At 40.5% G+C, this 23,819-nt stretch overlaps 1 protein-coding gene across 1 annotated transcript in view; it reads right to left on the bottom strand.

Annotated features, from left to right (window-relative positions):
• Positions 1–21,225, bottom strand: part of RHOJ (ras homolog family member J) — a 96,095-nt gene extending 74,870 nt beyond the window's left edge. The window contains exon 1 of the mRNA XM_040226309.1: positions 20,560–21,225. Within this exon, the coding sequence (XP_040082243.1) occupies positions 20,560–20,737 (178 nt within the window). The 5' untranslated portion in view covers positions 20,738–21,225. The remainder of the gene's footprint in view (positions 1–20,559) is intronic.
• Between the last annotated feature and the right edge of the window lie 2,594 nt (positions 21,226–23,819).

Here is a 23,819-nt window from a genome sequence, read left to right on the forward strand (position 1 = left end):
CTTCTTCTTTATCTGTTCATCTATCAGTGGACATTTAGGTTGCTTCCACATCTTGGCTATCAGAAGCAGTGGGAAGTAGCTGTTTTATAGGAGGCATTCACACAGTTGAGAGGCAACAGATGAGGAGGAACAGGAAAGCTTAGGGATCTTATTGCCTCAAGACAGCAAGTGTAACAGTATAGTCATGTAGAGATAGGACATAATGCCAGATTCTTTAGTAAAAAAATTTAGTTCTGTTGTTTGAATTTCTATAGTTTCAGCCATTGAGTATATGTATAAAGAAGGAAGGCATTTGGGAAGTCAAGTTAAAGCCACAGTCTTTTATAATTCCGGACCATTTGGATTTTTGCTAAGGTCTCTTTCTTGTGCTATGTGCCCATCTGATCCAATGGACCAGGCCAGAATCCAGGCAGGTTCTGTTTTCAAACAGGACCTCTCTTGAGGAGTGAGAACGAGTGACCTAGTCAGAGGCTGGAGAGAATAGGAATTTCCTGTGCTAGTCTTCATCCCTAGAACTAAGAATCTTTTTGTCTCTGTTGCCGCTACTGCTCCTAAGTCGCTTCAGTCATGTCCGACTCTGTGCGACCCCATAGCCAGCTCACCAAGCTCCCCCCGTGCCTGGGATTCTCCAGGCAAGAACACTGGAGTGGGTTGCCATTTCCTTCTCCATCCTGTCTCTGTTACTTGATGTTAAAATGAGGGAAAAAAAGGAGAAATTTAGAAATTAATAGAAGAGGATCATTCTATGTACCCAAGAAATCCTAATGGATCCTAGTGGAAAAATTACCAAGGATTTGGGGCTAGAAGAACCTTGTCCTTGAAGAATCACAGAGAAAAATCTCACTTAATTTTCCTTTTCCATACATTTGAAAGACATTGCTCAGGGGTAGACTTGCATTCTTCCTCCTGAATCACTGATTAATTCACCAAGGAAGAAATATGCAGCTCTTCCTTGTTCCTTTTGCATTATGGTATAATTTCCATAACTATATTTCTATGATTCTCACATATACCATTTAAATATCGCTAAAGTCATTTTTCCTTACTAAAAGATGAAATTTAAATAATATTAGCAACAAATTTTGCTTATCAAATTAAAGCTGCTTGTCAAATTAATATGCCACTGCCAGTCTCTTAGAAGATATGCATTCCCTTTCCTGCAGAATTTACCAAATAGAGGTACTTCGGGGGTTGGGGGGAACTCTTGGCACATGTCAAAGAAAGTTTAGAGTCCTTTAAAAAAAAAGTAGGAGAATATGGAAAGACTAAACAAGAACAAAACAATCTCTATGAGGCTCTTTCTTGAGTATGTCATATATTTTTTCAATAGCTGATTATTGATTTTAAGAATCATGAAAATAAAAATGTGCATTAAATCCTCTGAAGTCACCATTTTCAGTTAGTTTATTTAGAGGTGGTTGGTGCCCATTTACAAAGACATAGAACAGTGCTAACAATTTTTAATAGACAAATGGATCATTCTGTGGGTTGATTCTTCTCTTTTGCAAAATGCTTTACCTGGAGCTCTTTTTCTTTGGGCCTTGAGTGATTTTCAGGGTCTGTGGGAGTAACCAGATGTTGGCTGTAAAAGTAGGGCTAAGTGTCTCTGTCAGTGGAACAGAAATTCTCTTCCTCATTTCATGGGAACAGGCCTCTAAAATGTTGGTGACATGGCAAAAGATAGGGAAGCTGAAGTAGTGATTTTAGATATCAAAACTATGTAGGTTTACTGGCTCCTTGTGACACCAAATGCAAATAAAGTGTATTTTTTCAAATATGTGCAAAAGTTAGGTTTTTGGGTTAGTTGCTCTGTTGTGTCCAACTCTTTGTGACCCCATGGATTGTAGCCCACCAGGCTCCTCTGTCCATGGAATTCTCCAAGAATGAATACTGGAGTGAGTTGCCGTTCCCTTGTCCAGGGAATCTTCCCAACTCAGGAATCAAACCTGGGCCTCCCACATTTCAGGCAGATTCTTTACCATCTAAGCCACCAGGGAAGCCCCCAAGTGTTGTGTGGATGTTTTGAAAGCTATACATCTATTAATCTATATTCCTAACCCTCTTTCACTCCTTCCCCACCACCACAACCTCCCACACTTGCATATCAGTTGAAATTTTGGAAATCTCTTAAGGACCCACATATATAAATAAACACAAAGTGAAGTAATTTCTTTTACTGTGTAAATTATGAGACTTAAGGTTAATTGATGATGTGGTAGGGTCCCCAATAACCCATGGTCTCTTGAAGGCACACTTCAGGCTTTGTTCAAAGCTTGGAGCTTAAAATTTCTTCCTGTGTCCAGAAAAATCTAGATTACTCTGGAACAGAATGTCTTTTGTGAAACTGGGGTTCAATCTTTGGTAATTGGTGAGGTCATTAAATAGGATGTTGGTCTGATGTACACTCTTCTAGAGAAGCTTTTAATGTACTCACTGGTAGGAAGCGAGTGCAGCCTAAAAAATGCTTCAGGATGATTTGTAATCTACTACATTCTAAATCCTAGTAAGACTAGCATATCTGTTACAATGATAGAGTGTTCAGTGCTATAAAATACAGTGATCTATGGTAGCCACTGGGACCAATATATCTCCTGTAATACCAAAGAATGTGTCAATCTAAGGACACATTAATTTCCCTAACAACAAAGAAAAAAGCCTCAAAGATAGAGGTGATCAAAAACATTATTTAGTCTAGATTTCTACATCCTGTTAGGGTTGACTGCACCTAACCATGTTGATGAGATACTCTTTACTACTGAAAAAATGACAAAAGCTACTTACTGGGTGCTAGCTAAAGATTCAAAATGAAAGTTGTTTGTGATTTCCTTGAAGTGAACTCATGAGAAGTGGCCTATTAAAAATGAGGAAAGAATAGTCAAATGTCTGTGAAAGGAGTTGAAAAGATCTGGGAATACTGTCTGAGGACAAAAGGGATGAAAATTTCCTTGGTTTTCAAATATGTTAAAAGCCATTATTCTGAGGATGAAAATAAAGGTTGACCCATCTTTTATAACTTGAGAGGAAATGGCTTTCATCTACAGCCTAAAAGATTCAGTTTATCTAAGGGGAGGACTCGGTAGGGAGAGTTATTAGGAGGGTAAGTGAACGAAATGAAGGGAACAACCTCTACAGCAAAGTTTATGCCTGATGTTGACACTTAAGATTTAACATTCACTCTGTCTCTTGTGGGCTTCCCTAGTGGCTGAGTGGTAAAGACTCTGCCTGCCGCTGCAGGAGATGTGGGTTTGATCCCTGGGTCAGGAAGGTCCCCTGGAAAAGGAAATGAAAACCTACGCCAGTATTCTTGCCTGGAAAATCCATGGACGGAGGAGCCTGGTGGGCTAAAGTCCATGGGGTCACAAAAGAGGTGGATATGGTTCAGCAACTAGACAACAACATCAACTCTGTTTCTTGTGAAAAGTTTGGTTAAAAACATGTTTACTATTGAAAATTCTTAATGCTAGTATTTACTAGCTTGAACTATTGTAAATTTCATATGAAATTTATTTTAGTTGAAGAAAGAAGCACTTAAGGCTCAGAGTGCAAGTTTATCCAATAAGAGCAGAGAGGAGAATTGAGAAAGAGCATAACTATTTTTTTCCAAATAACTTTTCTTATAACAAGTATAATGTGCCCCATTATTGATATGTATGTTCATGACTTTTCTTATCAGCTGAAAATTAGTATACTTTCTACTGAATGGTGACATTTTATAAACATCATTCACAATTTTTAGGAAGTTTATACCTGGTATGCATTAAGGAGATTCTTGACTTATTGCTTTTCTCTTTATTAATCTAATTACTTGAAAAAAGTTTTACAGTACATATTTTAGGGAATTAAATTTTTCTTTTTGCCTCTAGGATATAGCATCCAAAACAACAAGAGATAGAACAGAAATCCTTAATATAATTAGGAAAAACAATTTTTGCCTAGTGAAATCACTCAACTCACAAGTTTGAAATTTGGCTTAAAGCAAAAGCTTTTGGATTTTTTCCCCTAGAAGAATAAAATTGTTTTAGAAAGTTTTAAGCAAACCCAATACATTACCTTTTTTTTTTTTTGGCCTTGCCATGCAGCATGCAGGATCTTAGATATTGAACCCATGCCACCAGCATTGGAAGCAGTGTCTCAACCACTGGACCACAGGAGGAGTCCCCCCAAGACACTATTTCTGAATGAATGATCGTGATGTTTAGGATGTATAGGATGAGCGAGGACCAAATTTTAATGTAGAAAATTATCCTGACAGTTCACATGGGGTGCTGACTTCAGTATAATGCAGTGGTTAAAACTGTGGGATTGTTGGATGTCACTCATTTCATTCAGTCAGTCATTCAGCAGGCATTTCTGGTGTCCATTGTATTGCAGGCTAATTCCAGGCACTGGGGACATAAGAATAAATGAGGCAGAAAGAACCTTGCCTTCATGAAATATACATTCTACAGTGAGACAAGCAATGGATAAATGAATAAACAAGTAACATAATTACTATAGAGAAAATAAATAGGTGTTGAAATGGTGGTCAATTAAATCAGGGTGCTTTGGTTTAGCCTCCTGAGGAGTTAATATTTGAGCTGACAGATTTTAACCCCAATTCTGCCACTTCCTGGTCCTGTGACATTGGACTGATTACTTCTCTGACTTCCAATTTTCTTCTCTATGACATGAAGATATTACTACCAGAGAAAATATGAGGCTTAAAGAAGACAGCAAAGTAAAGGGCTTGGTGCATATTAAATAATAGCTAACTAACATTAATTAAGTACTATTTTGGGCTTCCCAGGTGGCACAGTGGTAAAAATCTGCCTGCTGATGCAAGAGACACAAGAGAGGTGAGTTCAGTCCCTGGGTTGGGATGATCCCCTGGAGGAGGAAATGGCAACCCACTCCAGTATCCTTGCCTGGAAAACTCCATGAACAGAGAAGCCTGGTGGGCTACAGTCCATGGGGTCTCAAAGAGTCAGACAAAACTGAGCAACTGAACACCCACAGACACAATTACTATTTTATTAATAAACCATAAATATTATTCCAAGAGGATTATGAAGCAATTTTTTTTTCATTATGATACATTCTGCTCAGGCTACACAGAGAATTGTTTCTCTCTTGTTGGCAAGTTGAATTGCATTCTGAAGCCTGGCTGACTGATTTATATGTATTAAAACAGTGAGAGACTTGAAAGAGGTCCCCACTGGCAGGAGTGCTGGTCATTGTCCAGGTAAGGGTGCCTAAGTCCCAGTTACCAAATTTCTGTCTCTCCCTGACTTTACATCCTGTCTTTTTCAGAAACCAGATTCTAGCCCAAGTAAAAGCTTTTTTAGACTCCGAGAAATGGAATTTTAGGCAACTTTCCATTTTTGTTTTTTTTCCCCTTCGTTTTCTCCAAATATTAGGTCAAAGCACGAAGAAGAACAGAAGATCTGCAGAGGGGAAACAGATGTTTATGTTCATTTCACAATCACAGGGCTGGATAGATATGGAAGAGCAAGAACTGCGTCCAGGAGAGAGCTGTACCCAAACCTCCCCAAGGATCCCAGGCTCTTTCCTGTGTTTTAAAACTCCTTTGCTTCTTCCCATGACAGTAGGTGTTCTCTAAGCTTTCCTCAGTGCCCACTCTGAAGGTCTCACAGTCTTGCTGACTATTGTTTTGTATACAGCAGGCTCAGTGAAAGGCGATTCATGCTTCGCAGCTTTGCCAATCACGCCTGAGGCTTTGCTTTCAGCAGCTGGTGCTTGGTGCACCCAAATTTCCCTAATGAGTCTTCTTTCCGCTCCATTTTACAACTCCCACTCTTCTCTGTTGTGAGTCTCTGAGGCTTTTCCCTTTCCTCCCAGGCATCCCTCCTACCCCCGCCCCCCGCCACTTTCTGATTTTCATCCTTGTGAATTCTTTCTTCCAAGGTCTCTGTATGTCCCAGCTATGGGCACAGATCTTTTTATAAAGGACTGTTTCCTCATTTAGGAATTTGCTAGCTGTTTCTGAAAGGCTCTAAAGACCTCTTCTGTCTTATACAATTTCTCCTGTTAGAAACTAAGTCAAGAAATGATATATACATGTACTTATTTTCAACTAGCTTTTTACTGATTGAAAGTGTGAAAGTGAAAGTGTTAGTCTCTCAGTCTTGTCTGACTGTTTGCAACCCCATGGACTGTAAGCCCACCAGGCTTCTCTGTCCATGGAATTCTCCAGGCAGGAATACTGGAGTGGGTTGCCATGCCCTTCTCCAAGAGGTCTTCCTGACTCAGGGATCAAAACCTGGTTTCCTGCATTGCAGGCAAATTGCTTACTGTCTGAGCCACCAGGGAAGCCCTTTCAATGATTGATGGTTGGCTATAGAATTTTTCTCATAACTTGATTTTTAGGTATCTTTATAGCATAAAGAAGGATTTTCTGAATGTTCTAAATTATATTAGATTGAACTATATGAACTTATGATACCCAAATGGTTTTGAACTACAAAATGATAATTTCATATATTTACCTAATAAGAAATTCTTAGGATGCTTGTTGAAATTTATATTTACAGCTCTTTCTCTGGTATAGAAGTTCTGGCATGGACCAAAGAAATCTGCATTTTTTTTCCTTTTTAAATTGAAGTATAGTTTTCCTTTTTTAAAAATTGAAATATAATAGAAAATAATCTGTATATATGTATCACAAGATCTTGAATACTATTCCCTGTGTTATACAGGTAATTCTTGTTGCTTTTCCATTTTATATATAGTAGTATATATCCGTTAATCCTATACTTTTAATTTATCCCTCCCGCCACTGCCTTTCCCCTTTAGTAACCATGTTTGTTTTTTATGTCCATGAGTATGCTTCTGTTTTGTATATAGATTCATTTGTATTATTTTTTAGATTCCCTGTATAAGTGATGTCATATAATGTTTGTCTTTGTCTGTCTGACTTACTTCACTTAGTGTGTATTCTCCAGATGCACCCATGTTTGCTGCAAATGGCAATATTTCATTCTTTTTTAATGACTGAGTAATATTCCACTATGTGTATGTGTGTGTGTGTATACATACATACTATAATTACATAGTACATCTTTTCTTAAACTGATCATCTGTTGATGGGCATTTGGGTTGTTTCCATGTTTTGGCTATTGTAAACAGTGCTGCTATAAGCATTGAGGAGCATGTATCTTTTTGAATTGGACTTCATCTTTTCTGGATATATGCCAATGAGTGGGATTGCTGGATCACATGGTAGCTCTTTTTGTCCTTTTATTAAAAAACCAAAAAATAAAAAGAGCTACCATATGATCCAGCTACCATAGGAAGACCACTGATCTTCCCAGTGGTCACGTACGGTTGTGAGAGCTGGACCGTAAAGAAGGTGGAGCGCCAGAGAGCTGATGCCTTTGAACTGTGGTGCTGGAGAAGACCCCTGAGAGTCCCTTGAACAGCAAGGGGGTCAAACCAGTCAATCTTAAGGGAAGTTAACCCTGAATACTAATTGGAAGGACTGATGCTGAAGCTGAAACTTCCAGTATTTTGGTCATCTGATGCAAACAGCTGACTCATTGGAAAAGTCCCTGATGCTGGGAAAGATTGAGGGCAGAAGAAGAAGAGGGTGTCAGAGGATGAGATGGCTGGATGGCCATGCAATGGACATGAACTTCGGGAGTGGTAAGGGATAGAGAGGCCTGGCGTGCTGCAGTCCTTGGGGTCGCAAAGAGATGGACAAACTGGGCAAGTGAACAACAACAACATGGTGGGTCTATATTTAGTTTTTTTTAAGGAACCTCCGTATTGTTTTCCATAGCGGCTGCACCAGTTTGCAGAATCTGCATTTTTGACAAGCAGGTACTGGGAAAATTTGGGAAATACAGATATTTCATTTGTAGTTGAATGAGCATCTAAATATGATCCTTAGGGAAATTTATATTGTTTATGAGTTTATTGTATTTGATATAAGACATTTCAGCTTAGCAAGTGTGATGATTACTAAGTGTTCATTGAAGTCTGTTCACTCTTTCTTTGGGCATATAGCTAACTTCTCTAAGTGTGGCCTAGGGTTTAACTTCTCTCCGAAGAAATATAAAGAGATGTCATGCCTGCCACTTGCAGACCTGGCCCAGATCACCACTCCTTGCCCACCATATCCTCTCATATTCTGTCTAGATATAGAGCAACACAAAGTGCTACCCAACAGCAGAATCACATGAAGTCATATGAAGTCACATGAAGTCGTATGAAGTCACATAAAGTCTTTTGCTTCATACGCCCTATACGTAGCTATTGTTAATTTGAGAGCAACAGGCATTAGCTAGATGAGGCAAACAAAGTATTTTTAAGAAGTATGTCTAGGAAATACTCACTTCGGTCTTGGATATGGTTACTGGGTACTGAGAACTAACCAGAAACTTAATAAGCTCTTGCTGCTGCAGCTGCTGCTAAGTCACTTCAGTCATGTCCGACTCTGTGCGACCCTATAGACGGCAGCTCACCAGGCTCCCCTGTCCCTGGGATTCTCCAGGCAAGAACACTGGAGTGGGTTGCCATTTCCTTCTCCAATGCATGACAATGAAAAGTGAAGGTGAAGTCGCTCAGTCGTGTCCGACTCCTAGCGACCCCATGGACTGCAGCCTACCAGGCTCCTCTGTCCATGGAATTTTCCAGGCAAGAGTACTGGAGTGGGTTGCCATTGCCTTCTCTGAATAAGTTCTTGAGAGAACTGCATTTCCAAAGAAGCTCCAAACTTGGACTAAATGCTCTTATGACTATAAAAATAGTACTTGAGGCATGAAATTGCACAAGCAAGAGGCAGGCTGTGAAAGTTGTGTGACTCTTAAGAAAGACAGAGTCCCTGAGGCCCAATTCAGATGTGTGTCATGAAGCATAATGAAAGAGGAAGAAGAACTCCTCAGAGACCCAAGCTAGGGGAAGTTCAGAATAATGGACAAAGAAATTCCTCCTGGAAAACAACATAAGGGTCAGTTCAAGAAATGTCTCCCACTGCTAGGTCAGGGAGTCTTCCCAACATTTGCTATCTGGATTCTGTTATTGCTATATCTCTCCTATTCTTTCCTTTCCTGAAAGGGGGTTTGGGTATTTTCGTTATCTCATCTCTTCTATCATTGGCTAAGAGGTGACGGTATATATGGGGGAGATAATGAGTCTTCTACTGACCACAGGAACCGTGTCTCCATCAAATGGAAAGGACCAGGCATCACTTGCAGATGCTAGATTTCAACCTGCTTCACTGAAATATTGGACTCTGTGATCCCTCTTGAGAAAAATTTTGTTTTACACGTAGGAAAAAATGTGCAGGAATATTTGATGGCTAGAGAGTTTGATGCAAACAGAGATGGCTAGATTCCATTAAAATTCATTCTACACCCTTCTAGGCACATAGGTGGGTTTGTTTTTATTTCTCAGCTTCCCTTAGACATAGGTGTGGCCTCATGACTAAGTTATCTGCTTTGGAGTTTGACTGGAAATGGTCTGTCACTTCCAGGCCTGGGACACAAAACTTTCCATGCAAGCCTCTCCACCATGCTCTTTCTCGGTAGTCTGGTTGGATGGGAGATCTTAAGGGATGGTGGGATCACAAGATGCAAAGAACCTGGGTCCCTAAATGACTAAATGAAGGAAAGTAGCCCAACTGACATGAATACCTATTCAGGACCATAAATTAGCAAGGTGTTAATCCCTTACATGTTTGGGTCTATTTGTTAGAACAGGTTAGCATATCCTAACTAACAGTGAGTTTTTGATTAATGTGATTAGCTCTAAACCTACACACTGCTTACATTGTTTATTTACTGTTTCATGGCCTCTGCTTACTTCATCACAAGTTATTTAACCTTAGCAAATTGGTTAATAACTTTGAGACTTGGTTTCCTCATCAGTCAAATTTAGGAAAATTAATACCTCATAGGATCATTATGAGGATACAATGAATTGATGTATGAAAACATCTCAAAATATGCTCATAGCAAGGACTTTGTAAGTGTGTAGCTATTATTATTGTTGTTAGTACATATTCTAGTGGCGTTTGGGTTTGTAATTAAATAGTACCACACTGCTTGTAGGATTACACGTGGCCATAATGAAATTCAAACTGAGACGGCGAATGAGGAACATCATAAATAAAAGCTGTATTGTGAACCAATACAAAATGCTGAATGAATACACATGAATAGGTCCTTTTGTCTGGTGAGAATTAGGCACATCCAAAAAGTTGGTGGACTTCAGAGTATTCAGGAATGATGCCAGGCCAGTCAGTGATTCACAGTGGGTCCCTATTGAGTTCTCGGTGGAATTTGTCTTGACTGAGTTATACCCGGAAAATTAACTGTTTGGATTCTGCTAACTAACCAAGGGATGGCATTGATTTTTGTTTGTGGGAAAGTAAATTTTCAGCCTTATTAGAACCTGTGTCTCTACACAGAAGGCAGGACCTCTGGAGAGCCTTGTGATCTTGTGCTCAGAATTGGTGAGCAAGATGGTTTCTGTTGAGTTTTCATACCTGTCCTTTCCTCAGAGGCCTCATGTGAGTTGCCCATCTTTCTATTGCCTTTGTGGAATAGGCCAACTACATTCCAAAACAAAGATATCCAATGTACTGGGCCATTGCTGAGCCAAGATTTCTCTTTGCCCCACCACAAGAGGGAGTGATGGCAGATTCTGAAAATGCCATCCTGGAAATGAAGTACTGATTACCTGAAGCCCAACTCTGTTGGGCAATCAGTAGTAAACTTTATGAAGGGTTTCTTAGCTTGGGCAGTGAAAGGAGCCAGGCTGTGTGGAACTAAAAGTCTTGGTCACAGGGAGTCTGTCCACTGAAGCCTGAATTGGTCACAGGCCTTGGTGTGTTGCCAGCTAAATCTGGAATGCAGGAGGGTTATGAACTGCAGATGTAGTTTCTAATCCCTGGAGCATGACTTTTCTTGGGTCGCTATGGTCACAGATACTTAATTCTCTTTTTCCCTCTTCTATTCTTTCTTAGTCCTAAGAGGTGAAGCTCACAGTTTACTCCTCTGCAGTATGCTTTGGCTTTCCGAGTATAATTTCCACCCCTGAGCCTCTGAATGTGCGTGTGCTCATAGGCATCACAGTGTAGACTGTGGAAGGAACTATCTGTACAATTCCTGTTACTGTACCTTTGATGTGGCCTCCAAGAGTCCAGAAAAAGATCACTCATGGCACTGTGACCCTGCCTCACGAAGAGATATTGGAGAGTGGAATACCTATCAGATATTGGGCTTTTGAGCATCATGTTGGAGTTTTGAACAGAGAGATTTGACTGGCCCATTCTTGTCTCCTCTTTCACACACTTCTTTTATATTTTTGCCTAAGGTTAAAAGCCTGCTGATTTATTTCATAGTCCCATTAGAGGTGTTTTAGGTTTTCTTTTGGCTTACAAAAAATGAAATCTCATCCATTCTCCAGAGACTCGCAGGTATCTTTGGAAAGAACAAAAGAGAAACTCTTGAGTAAATATGCCCGAAGGGGCAGAACTGTGTCATAACACTGTATAGGCCTGGGGCTTTGTTTTATTTACTGTTTATTATTTTTTTTCCTTCTGGATTGGACATGGTTTCCTTCCAATGCTCTGGCATTAGGGTTATGATGGAGTCTACCTTGGACCAATCATCATTTAATTAGGTGGAACAAGTTTAGAATTGACTTTTAGCTCTCTGTGAAAACAACATCCTTTTACATCTCATTCAGCTGATAGAGCAACGAACTGTTTTTCCCTTTTCCACAAATTGTGTTAATTTTCTGCATAGGCAGCCCGGGTTTGCAAATAGTGACAACATAAATTTTTTAAACACAGGTGGTTTTCCTAGAGAGATGGGTGATAGGCGAAAGAGCCACAGACATGACTGATTCTCATACAGAGGATAAATGAAATGGTGAATGAGGTACGTCAGGCAGAGGCTTTAACTTGAATGGGATTCTTTTATGCCACACACATCAACAGACAAACCACAAGCATGATCCAACTCAACATACAATCTAACTAAACTAGAAATGGAAGTGTTATCCTTACGACATACGTGGTGTGAAACATTAATTGATACTACTTTATCCGTGAGATGTCTGCCACAAAACTCAAAGCTGAAGATAAGATGAAGCCAGGATGGGAGAAGAAATGTGGTTATTCTGTGGTAAGCTGTGAAATCTCTAAATGTTGTTAGGACACCTAGAGTCATCACTGGGAGTAGGAAACAGTGCCTAAAGATGTTTCTCAGGCACATCTGCGGACTTTTTAATCTTCCTTTAACTGCCCCCAGTTTTTAGACCTAGCTCTTAGTTGAACTTGGAGTTACTCTGGAACATGCTCTTTTATAAAGAACTACAAATGAGTGGGCCACTCAAAATTTATGTAAACTTTTAAATATAATGTAAATGGAGGAATTTGAGTACATCCTGTTTGTTTCCAAATGAAATTTATACACTGAATACATTGGGCTTCCCTGGTGGCTTAGTTGGTAAAGAATCTGCCTGCAATGTGGTAGACCCAGTTTTGATCTTTAGGTTGGGAAGACCCACTGGAGAAGGAAATGAAAACCCATTCCAGTATTCTTTCCTGGAGAATTCCATGGATAGAGAAGCCTGGCAGGCTACAGTTCATGCAGTTGCAAAGAGCTGGACACGACTGAGCAAATAGACATGAGATTGGCCTGTTAGATCAAGAAAATTCAATGCTGTATTATAATTCCAGTAGAGATAAAATGATTATTTAAAATGTGAACGAAATAGTTCAAAAATATAATATATTTAATAAATATTTTATATGTTTCCTTCCTAAAGAGACATCTATTGGACTGACAATGTGTTCATTTATTCATCAAAGTTTTAATGGACCAGGAATTTATCTAAGCACAGGACGAATGAGATGATTAAGACATTCTAATGCATTAATTCAGTAACTGTCTTTTGAAGAGTACACTGGATTTTGAGTTCTATTTTAGAAGATGGAGATAGAGCAGAGAACAAGACAAATCCCTTGCCCTCATGGAGTTTACATTCCAATGCAGGATAAGAATAGTAAGCAAACAAATATAAGAATAATGTCAAGTAGTATTAAATCTTATGAAGAAAGATGAAGCAGGATAAAAAGTGAAAGAGTGACTCTGTAGGCATGCGTGTTTGTGTTTGTTTGTGTGAATGCATTAAACAATGTGACCAATTGACACTGAGGGGATCTGGAGGGAATCAGGTCAGGTTGGGGGAAGAGCAAGAGCAGAACCTTCAAGGAAAGATGAAGTTTGGTGTGGCTGAAGAACATCAAGATGGCTGGTGTGGCTCGAGCAAAAATACTGCAGAGCAGAGTGTTAGAACTGGAGGTTGGAGAGATAACAGGGCCCAAGTCATGGAGTGCCTTGGACACTGTGATAAACGATGGAGTCTTAGGGTGAAGGGAGGTGATTGGTGGATTTGGGGCTGTGGGTAGTCCCTCTGTGAAAAACTGACTGGAGGGGGCCAGACTGGAAGCAGGGAACTGGGATGTGATGATAGAAGTTTGGATGAGGAATGATGGTGGCATGGATAAGAATGAAAGCAGGGGAGTGGTGAGAAGTGAGCAGGCTTGAGACGTAGTTTGAATATTGACCTGATTTGCAGTAGGAAGGGGTAATAACTAGTGGTTTGGATGGAGGGATGTGGAAGGTACTGTCAAGGGGAGAAAAGAGTTAGGGATAATACCAAAGTTGTTGTTCTGAGCAACTGGTTGGAAAATAGTAGTCATATACTTCTATTGGGAACACTAGGGGAGGAGTAGTTTGGGAGAATTAACAAAAATTCTGCTTTGGACAGGTTAAGTTTGAGACGTCTATTAGATATCCAAATTAACAGTTGGATATATGAATCTGAGTCGGGTATTTTTGTGTGTGTGTGTGGTAGAGATATACATTTCGGAGTTATCAGTGTATGCTGCTGCTAAGTCGCTTCAGTCATGTCCAACTCTATGCGACCCCATAGACTGGACTATGCAGCCCACCAGGCTCTGCCGTCCCTGGGATTCTCCAGGCAAGAACACTGGAGTGGGTTGCCATCTCCTTCTTCAGTGTATAAATAGTATTTAAGTCCATGAGACTAGATACAATCAACTTGGGCACAGATAGAGAAGACAATGGAGAGACTGAATATTAAAATATGCTGATGCATAGTGATAGGGAAGAGATGGAGAAGACAGCAGAGGAGATAGAGAATTGCCATTGAGGGGAATAAAAACTAGGAGAATGTTATATCTCAGGAACCAAGGGAGTGTTTCAAGAAGGAGAGTATAAGCCATAAGAAAAGCCTCCAAGAGACCAAGTAAGATGAAGACTGAGAGTTGGAATTTTTTTTTTTTTTTTTCCTTTTTGGCCACACTACAGCTTTTGGGATCTAAGTTCCCTGACCAGGGTTTGAACCTGGGTCCTTGGCAGTGAGAGCTTGGACTCATAACTCCTGGACCACCAAGAAAGTCCCAATAACATAGAATAGAACACTGGTTTTGACAAGACATGACCCTTTCTTTCAGGAGTTTATAGTAAGTGGCAGTGGGGAAGTAAGGAAACAAGGAAATTGCTCTCAATTATGGAAGTTGTGTTCTAGCAATGTTGACACATTTCTGGACATGGGTTGAGGAAGGAGCAAGGAATTTTCCTTGGGGAGTCAAGGAAAGCTACATTGAGCAGATGTACATTTTTTTTTTGGCAGATGTACTTTTGGATTCTGGTAGGTAGGATGGAGGGAAAAAAAACCAAGATCATAAAACTTAAAAACATTTCTTTTCTAGTTGGTTGTTGATTTTTTTACAATCGCTCATGCAAAACTAATATTTCCTCTCAAGTGAATATCCAACTACAATTACTCCACGTAGACATATTTATCAATTATCAGTAAACATGATGACGATATTATAAGGACAATATGCACATTCAATCATACCCTGTTCCATTTGGAGGACACTCTTGTAATGATATTCTTCCTGGTTGTAGCCTTTATCTTTTAATTATACTTTAATTCCTTTTCATATCTGTATTCAAGTGTGGAGACCCTATTCTTTTTTCTTATTGAAGTATAGTTGATTTAAAACATTGTGTTGATTTCTGCTATATAGCAAAGTGATTTAGTTATACATGTATATATAATTTTTTATATTCTTTTCCATTATGGTTTTTTCACAGGATATTGAATGTAATTCCCTGTGCCATGCAGTAAGACCTTGTTTATTCATTGTGTGTATAAGATTTTGTTGTTCAGTTGCTAGGTTGTGTCTGACTCTTTGTGACCCCATGGACTGACCCCATGCATGCCAGGCTTCCCCATCCTTCACTGTCTCCCAGAGTTTGCTCAGATTCATGTCCATTGAATTGGTGATGCTATCTAACCATCTCATCCCTATGCTTAATCATAGTAGCTGCTATGTACCTAATACTTACCATATGTAAGACACTGTTTAAGAACTACATGTATTAATTTATTTTGTTCTCATGACCTTAATATCTCTACTGTCCCTTTAAAAGATTCATGACAACTGAGGCACAGAGAAGTTGAGCAACTTACTTAAGGCCACACAGTAATGGCAGAGTCAATATTAGAATTGGGCTGCTCTGGCTTCAGAGCTCACTACTTTGAGCAGTATGCAGATGTGACCATACTATTATATCTTTATCTTTCTAAGATAGGTAGTTATTAGGGAAAAATCTGTGCAGCTCATGAAATTCTCCAGGCCAGAATACTGGAGTGGGTATCCTTTCCCTTCTCCAGGGGATCTTCCCAACCCAGGGATCAAACCCAGTCTCCCACATTGCAGGTGGTTTCTTTACCAGTGGAACCAGAAGGGAAGCCCTTTCACATCTCTAAGGAATAGGCTCTCTTTGACTTGAATTTTTCTGAATTCTTTGACTTCAGTTTTCCAAAGACTCAGTAAAGTAATTGCAGGTTGTCACTGCAGAATGAGCCAGAAGGACCCAGGGACTAGATATTGAATACTTCACATGGAGAAGAGATCATGAGTTCTTCTACAGTTGACTGTGGATTTTCATGTGACTGTGTCAGGGTTTACGTTCAATCAGTTCATACATGAAGAGGATGGTGGTAAAGAGAGTTAGGGTCTTTGTGGTGGAGAAGAACTCTCTACTGATGAAAATGTTCACTTCGTTGGGCTTCATATACAAAGGTGTATATGGCTCACATCTTTATTTCCCTTAAAGATGTGAGATATTGTGTACTTTAAAAAGGTACAAAGTGTAAACTTGTGAGATACTGTGTACTTAAAAAATGTACAAAATGTAAAAGCAACAATGTTTGGGAGTGCCTACTATGAGCAAAAGAACTGTACAGAACTGTACAAAGAAGATCTTCACGACCCAGATAATCATGATGGTGTGATCACTCACCTAGAGCCGGACATCCTGGAATGTGAAGTCAAGTGGGCCTTAGGAAGCATCACTACGAACAAAGCTAGTGGAGGTGATGGAATTCCAGTTGAGCTATTTCAAATCCTGAAAGATGATGCTGTGAAAGTGTTGCACTCAATATGTCAGTAAATTTGGAAAACTCAGCAGTGGCCACAGGACTGGAAAAGGTCAGTTTTCATTCCATAGAAAGGCAAGGCCAAAGAATGCTCAAACTACCACACAATTGCACTCATCTCACACGCTAGTAAAGTAATGCTCAAAATTCTCCAAACCAGCCTTCAGCAATATGTGAACCATGAACTTCCAGATGTTCAAGCTGTTTTTAGAAAAGGCAGAGGAACCAGAGATCAAATTGCCAACATCCGCTAGATCATGGAAAAAGCAAGAGAGTTCCAGAAAAACAGCTATTTCTGCTTTATTGATGATGCCAAAGCCTTTGACTGTGTGGATCACAATAAACTGTGGAAAATTCTGAAAGAGATGGGAATATCAGACCCACCTGACCTGCCTCTTGAGAAACCTATATGCAGGTCAGGAAGCAACAGTTAAAACTGGACATGGAAAAACAGTCTGGTTCCAAACAGGAAAAGGAGTATATCAAAGCTGTATATTGTCACCCTGTTATTTAACTTATATGCAGAGTACATCACGAGAAACGCTGGACTGGAAGAAACACAAGCTGGAATCAAGATTGCCGGGAGAAATATCAATCACCTCAGATATGCAGATAACACCACCCTTATGGCAGAAAGTGAAGAGGAACTAAAAAGCCTCTTGATGAAAGTGAAAGAGGAGAGTGAAAAAGTTGGCTTAAAGCTCAACATTCAGAAAACGAAGATCATGGCATCTGGTCCCATCACTTCATGGGAAATAGATGGGGAAACAGTGGAAACAGTGTCAGACTTTATTTTTTGGGGCTCCAAAATCATTGCAGATAGTGATTGCAGCCATGAAATTAAAAGACACTTACTCCTTGGAAGGAAAGTTATGACCAACCTAGACAGCATATTTAAAAGCAGAGACATTGCTTTGTCAACAAAGGTCCCTCTAGTCAAGGCTATGGTTTTTCCAATAGTCATGTATGGATATGAGCGTTGGACTATAAAGAAAGCTGAGCACCAAAGAACTGATGCTTTTGAAATATGGTATTGGAAAAGACTCTTGAGAGTCCATTCGACTGCAAGGAGATCCAACCAGTCCATCCTAAAGGAGACCTGTCCTGGGTGTTCTTTGGAAGGACTGATGTTGAAGCTGAGACTCCAGTACTTTGGCCACCTCATGTGAAGAGCTGACTCATTGGAAAAGACCCTGATGCTGGGAAAGATTGAGGGCAGGAGGAGAAGGGGATGACAGAGGATGAGATGGTTGGATGGCATCACCGATTCAATGGACATGAGTTTAGATAAACTCCGGGAGTTGGTGACGGACAGGGAGGCCTGGCGTGCTGCAGTTCATGGGGTTGCAAAGAGTCGGACATGACTGAGCGACTGAACTGAACTGAACTATGAGCAAAGTATTGCTTTGGTAATAGTGGCTGTGATATCTTGAGAGCTAAAGCAAGGAATAGCCAAAATCTAGATGCTTTAATGCTCAAATAACAGCAAGTATGTATACAATTGGAACAAAATAATTTGTTCCTGGTGAAATCTAGAGGTGGTCCAGCCTTTGTTTCCTCTCTGATGTTTTTTATAGGCCGATTTTACCTCTAAAGACAGTTTTATCCTTTTTCTTTCTGACACTGTGCTGTAATTGGTTCACCCGAAAGTTGGAGATGGGATATGTAATTTAAAAAATTATTTATTTACTTATTTTAATTTTGCTGCGTTGGTTCTTAGTTGCAGCACGTGGGATCTTTCAGTGCAGCTTGTGGGCCCTCTGGTTGTGGCATATGGGCTTAGTTGGCCACGGCATGAGGGATCTTAGCTCCCCAACCAATGAGTCCCCTTCATTGCAAGGCAGATTCTTAACGACTGGACCACCAGGGAAGTCCCATGGATATGCAATTTTTAAAATCACTCGAAACCTTGTGGGTTCTATTTTTTTTTTTTTGCTAGCAGTTTTTGAAGTCAGGTAGTCCTTTGGACTGTAAGGAGATCAAATCAGTCAATCCTAAAGGAAAGAACCCTGGCTATTCATTGGAAGGACTGATGCTGAAGGTGAAGCTCTGATACTCTGGCCACCTGATGCCAAGAACCAACTCATTGGAAAAGACCCTGGTGCTGGGAAAGATTGAGGGCAGGAGGAGAAGGGGATGACAGAGGATGAGATGGTTGGATGGCATCACTGACTCAATGGACATGAATCTGAGCAAACTCCAGGAAATAGTGAAGGACAAGGAAGCCTGGCATGCTGCAGTCCAAGAGGTCACAAAGAGCTGGACAAGACTTAGTGACTGGATGACAACAACAATCTGCCAGTTCCCTAGCCTGGCAGAAAGAGAATGTAGAATAAATAACCTTTGCTAAGATGTTTACGGTCAAGATCCTAATAATTTTCTTAAGTTGCAGACCTAATCTTACGATTAGATTTTTTTTTTCTCCTCAGGGTGAAAGTCTATCTGCACTTCTCTTCTTTCTGTTCTCATTAAAAGGTTCTTCTCTGGGCATGTATGTGTGTGTGCTTAGTTGCTCAGTCATGTCTGACTCTTTGTGACCCTATGGACTGTAGCCCACCAGGCTTGTCTGTCCATGGGATTTCCCAGGCAAGAATACTGGAGTGAGTTGCCATTCCCTTCTCCAGGGGACTTTCCCAATCCAGGGATCAAATTCAAGTCTCCCACAAGCAGATTCTTTACCGTCTGAGCCACCAGGGAAACCCTTCTCTGGGCACAGCCACTATAATTTCAGAAAAGCTTAAAGGAATTAGCGTTCAAATTTGCTCTTAATTTCCACAAATACAGAAAAACCTGCTAGAGAGTGGATACTATTTTCACCGTGGTTTTCTCCCTGTCTGCTATGTAATAGTGTCATAAATCAGGTACATCTAGCAGGAGGAGACGTAGGTGACTGTTTAGTTCTGGAAAAGAAGCTACTTCCTACAGAAAGGATTTCAAATAGCCCCACAGCAAAGCCAGCACTCAAACAGGTTTCCTGTGGGCTGTTTCCCCTCTGCTGCTCTGGACCCAAAGCCAAAGTGAAGAAGAGAAATTTCCCTATCACAAAATCTCAAATCTCTGGTAACTCAAGCTGATCTTATAGTGATCAAACAGTTCATCATATTCCAAAAAGATGTAAAATCTAGGCTATTGTAAATTGAAACATTTTATGAATTTGCTTTTAAGAAGTTTAATCGGATTTACTTTAGAGATTAAAAGAAAAATAAGAGTCAAAGTGGAAAAAATTAGATAAGCGATCACATGAGAAACTTTGGAACACTCAATATAACCAAAAGAATTAAGCTGTAACTACCAGTATCTTAACTGTCAGACCTTAAAATATTTTATGCTATATTTTGTACTTTCGGGACATATGTTGAAATAATTAAGAAATTTTATATTAATCTTTACTTTTAAAACATATTGATTAAAAACTTCTTTTAATTCAAAATACAGATTGCCTAACATATTTAAAATCTTTTTCTTCAATCTACTTCCACAGGAAAATGAAAGTACATCAGGATAGCACCAATTGTTATGGAAAAATGAATGTTCTAATGCTACTAATTTCAGCATTTCATTTATAAATGGCATGGGGTGAATATATGAGAAGTGGCAAGAACACTTCTTTCACCAGTTGTGTAACTAGTGGGTTTTTGTTTTTTTTTTTTTTTGTAAAAGAGAATTGTGACGCACCACATTGTTAATCAGCTATACCCCAATACAAAATAAAAAGGTAAAAAGAACTGTGATGCAATTGCACTACATTTTGTAATGTTCACATTAAGGAAAGTTGATGAATCTTCAGGCAAATATTAAGTAACATCTCTAGCTCCAAAGTCTAGACGGCAGGGCAGCGTATTTCCCCAGCATTATTCATTTGGTTTAAGTGGAGAAAAGGGTTACAATAAAAGAGATACACAGGTTGTTGTAACAACAGCAAAGACCTTGGTTGCTGTGACGCCCAGCTACCTGGCTTGCGCCAGGCCTGCACCCAATACTGACAGTGGAGATAAGCCAGGCCCCTCTGAAGCGGGGATGTTACCTCCCACACCTGCGACGCAGGGGTGGGTTTCCCCCTTTTCTTACCTGCGTAGTGATCGAACACAGTGGGCACGTACTCCTCGGGGAAGGCGTCGTTGGCGTAGCTCATCAGCAGGCAGGTCTTGCCCACGGCGCCGTCCCCCACCACCACACACTTGAGCATCTTTTTCTCCTCGTGGCCGCCGCAGCCGCAGCCGCTGTCATTTCCCTCCTGGCAGCTCATGCTCGCGGCTCCAGCTGCTGTGACTCTGCTGTGGTTGTTGCTTCCCCACTTCTTCCAAAGCCCATGAAGCCCGTGGCAGGCTTGAGATCACTCTGCCTCACCCAGGGTAACTGGGATCCTGCAGACTCGTCCGAGGTGGCTGGCACATGCCTTCTCACTTACCATACTGATCGGGACAGGTAACACACTGGGGAGAGTGATTAAAAGCATCTGTCCCTTTCCCCCATCAGTTCAAGTTAAGAAATCCTCATCTTCACCGAATTCTAGGGCGTTCCTGGGAGTCTAGAAATTTCAACAGCTAGAGGGTTTCACTCTGGTCCCCTGTTCTCCAAGCCTGAGGGAAGACACTGTGGAATTTTGCTAAATCTTCCCCATTTTCCACTTCACATCTAACATGGAGGAAAGCTGGGCTTTTTAAATGGAGTTTTTCCTTGCTTCCTCCAGCTTGCCGAGTGTCAGGAAATCATGGGTTTCCTGCTGCATTCCATATTAGGATCAGTGGGCTGGAGAAGGCTGCACAATGGGAGCTCTGTGTGTGTGTGTTTGTACTTCTGGGGAACGCTGCCAGGACACGGAGTGGGAAAACACTAGGGGTCCCACTGCAGACTCAAGCTGTCAGACTTCCTGTTTCATCCAGGGCTGCAGAGCCTGTTTGCCTCTGGCTGGCTGGGAAGAGGCTGACGAAAGGATGAAAACCCCGGAGTACTGTCTGCCACAGAAACACAGGGAACCACACCAGCCGTTGTAGGATAATATATGACATCATTCCTCAATGAGTCACCAGTTAAAAGCTCTGCAAATTAAAACTGGACAGTTCTTCACATACTTAAATGAGAAACCGTAAGAAATTTGTCCTGGCAATAAAGAAGAAAACCTTCGAGTTTCACTGTTTCAAAGGGAAATGTTCTTGTAGATTGTAGGTTTAAGATGTGTGATCAGGTTTATAAGCTGCCACATTTGAGCTCAACACTCATACGTGTATTCCAGACACAAACATTTTTATGGTTGTAGCACATAAGAAATCAATCAGATGTGGGATGTTTGCATCTTCTTATTAGCGAATAAACACACGTCTTGGCTCACCCTTACTTTTGGAAATGAGAGTATGTGGGACAGCTTTATTGGTTTGTTTCAGGTCTCCAAACGCTGCTTTTTCTTGAACAGTTTCATTTTTGATTTAGTCTTCTCCCTTTGGTCACCCTGGTCCTCTTCAATTACAAAGGAGCCATTGGCACCTAATTTATTTGTCTGTTGGGTCACTCAAAATGAAGCCCGTTTGAAGCACTGAGTGTGATTAATGTACTCAATCTTAGAAAAGCAGTGGAACTCTGCAAGTGTTTCTGACAAATGGGTCAAGTACGTTTTTGATGCGGAAACTGTGTGTTTCTTTGAGATTTTTGAGAATTGATTTTAAGAATTCAGATTGTCCAATTGATTTGAGGAGGTTTTTTTTTTTTTTTTTTTTTTAATCCCCAGAGGTAGGGTGAGAAGTCTGTTTTAATGAGTGGGTATAAAGAATTCTCCTGCCAATGCAGGAGATGCAAGAGATGTGGTTTGATTGTTGGGTCAGGAAGATCCCCTGGAGTAGGAAATGGCAAACCACTCTAGTATTCTTGCCTGGAAAATTCCTTGGACAGGGGAGCCTGGCGTACTATAGCCCATGGGGTTGCAAAGAGTCGAACACAACTGAGCACATGTGCACTCACTCATGCATCAATAATATATATATCCACATACCTATGTTACTGTAGAATCAATATATTCTCATATTTCTTCTGTGTTGGATTGTAGTAACATTTCCCATACTGTTCAGTGTCCCAACATTTCTTTTCTATAAGGAGATGATGTTTTGGTTAGGTTGTTGTGTTTCTACCAAATTATATTGCTATAGCAACTCTCAATGCTCAATAATTTAAAATAACATCTATTTCAATGAGGTATCACTTCACACCTGTTAGAATGGCTATCATAAAAAGTTTACAAGCAGCAAGTGTTGTAAGGAAGTGGAGAAAAAGGAACCTTTGTACAATGTTGGTGCAAATGTAAATTGGTGCTGTCACTATGAAAAACAGTATAGAATTTCCTCAAAAATGTAAAAGTAGAGTTACTATGGCGGTGGTTGTTTAGTCGCTAAGTCATGTCTGACTCTTGTGACCCCGTAGACTGTAGCCCACCAGGCTCCTGTGTCTATAGGATTTTCCAGGCAAGCATACTGGAGTGGGTTGCCATTTCCTTCTCCAGGGGATCTTCCTGACTCAGGGATTGAACCTGGGTCTCCTGCACTGCAGCAGTTTCTTTACTGACTGAGCTACCAGGGAAGCCCAAAAAAGGCCAAAGAAATATGTATAGACTTTATTTAAAAAGTAATGCTGTTGTAAAAATGGCATCAATAGACTTGTTTGACAAAGAGTTACCATCAGCTCAGTTCAGTTCAGTTCAGTTCAGTTGCTCAGTCGTTTCTGACTCTTTGCGACCCCATGAATCGCAGCATGCCAGGCCTCCTTGTCCATCACCATCTCCCGGAGTTCACTCAGACTCATGTCCATCGAGTCCGTGATGCCATCCAGCCATCTCATTCTGGGTTGTCCCCTTCTCCTCCTGCCCCCAATCCTTCCCAGCATCAGAGTCTTTTCCAATGACCACAGGAAAAACCATAGCTTGACTAGACGGATCTTAGTCGGCAAAGTAATGTCTCTGCTTTTGAATATACTGTCTGAGTTGGTCATAACTTTTCTTCCAAGGAGTAAGCGTCTTTTAATTTCATGGCTGCAATCACCATCTGCAGTGATTTTGGAGCCCCCCAAAATAAAGTCTGACACTGTTTCCACTGTTTCCCCATCTATTTCCCATGAAGTGATGGGACCAGATGCCATGATCTTCGTTTTCTGAATGTTGAGCTTTAAGCCAACTTTTTCACTCTCCTCTTTCACTTTCATCAAGAGGCTTTTTAGTTCCTCTTCACTTTCTGCCATAAGGGTGGTGTCATCTGCATATCTGAGGTGATTGATATTTCTCCCGGTAATCTTGATTCCAGCTTGTGTTTCTTCCAGTCTAGCGTTTCTCATGATGTACTCTGCATATA

This window comes from Oryx dammah, unplaced genomic scaffold, assembly GCF_014754425.2.
Source record: "Oryx dammah isolate SB20612 unplaced genomic scaffold, SCBI_Odam_1.1 HiC_scaffold_26, whole genome shotgun sequence".
Taxonomy (NCBI): domain Eukaryota; kingdom Metazoa; phylum Chordata; class Mammalia; order Artiodactyla; family Bovidae; genus Oryx; species Oryx dammah.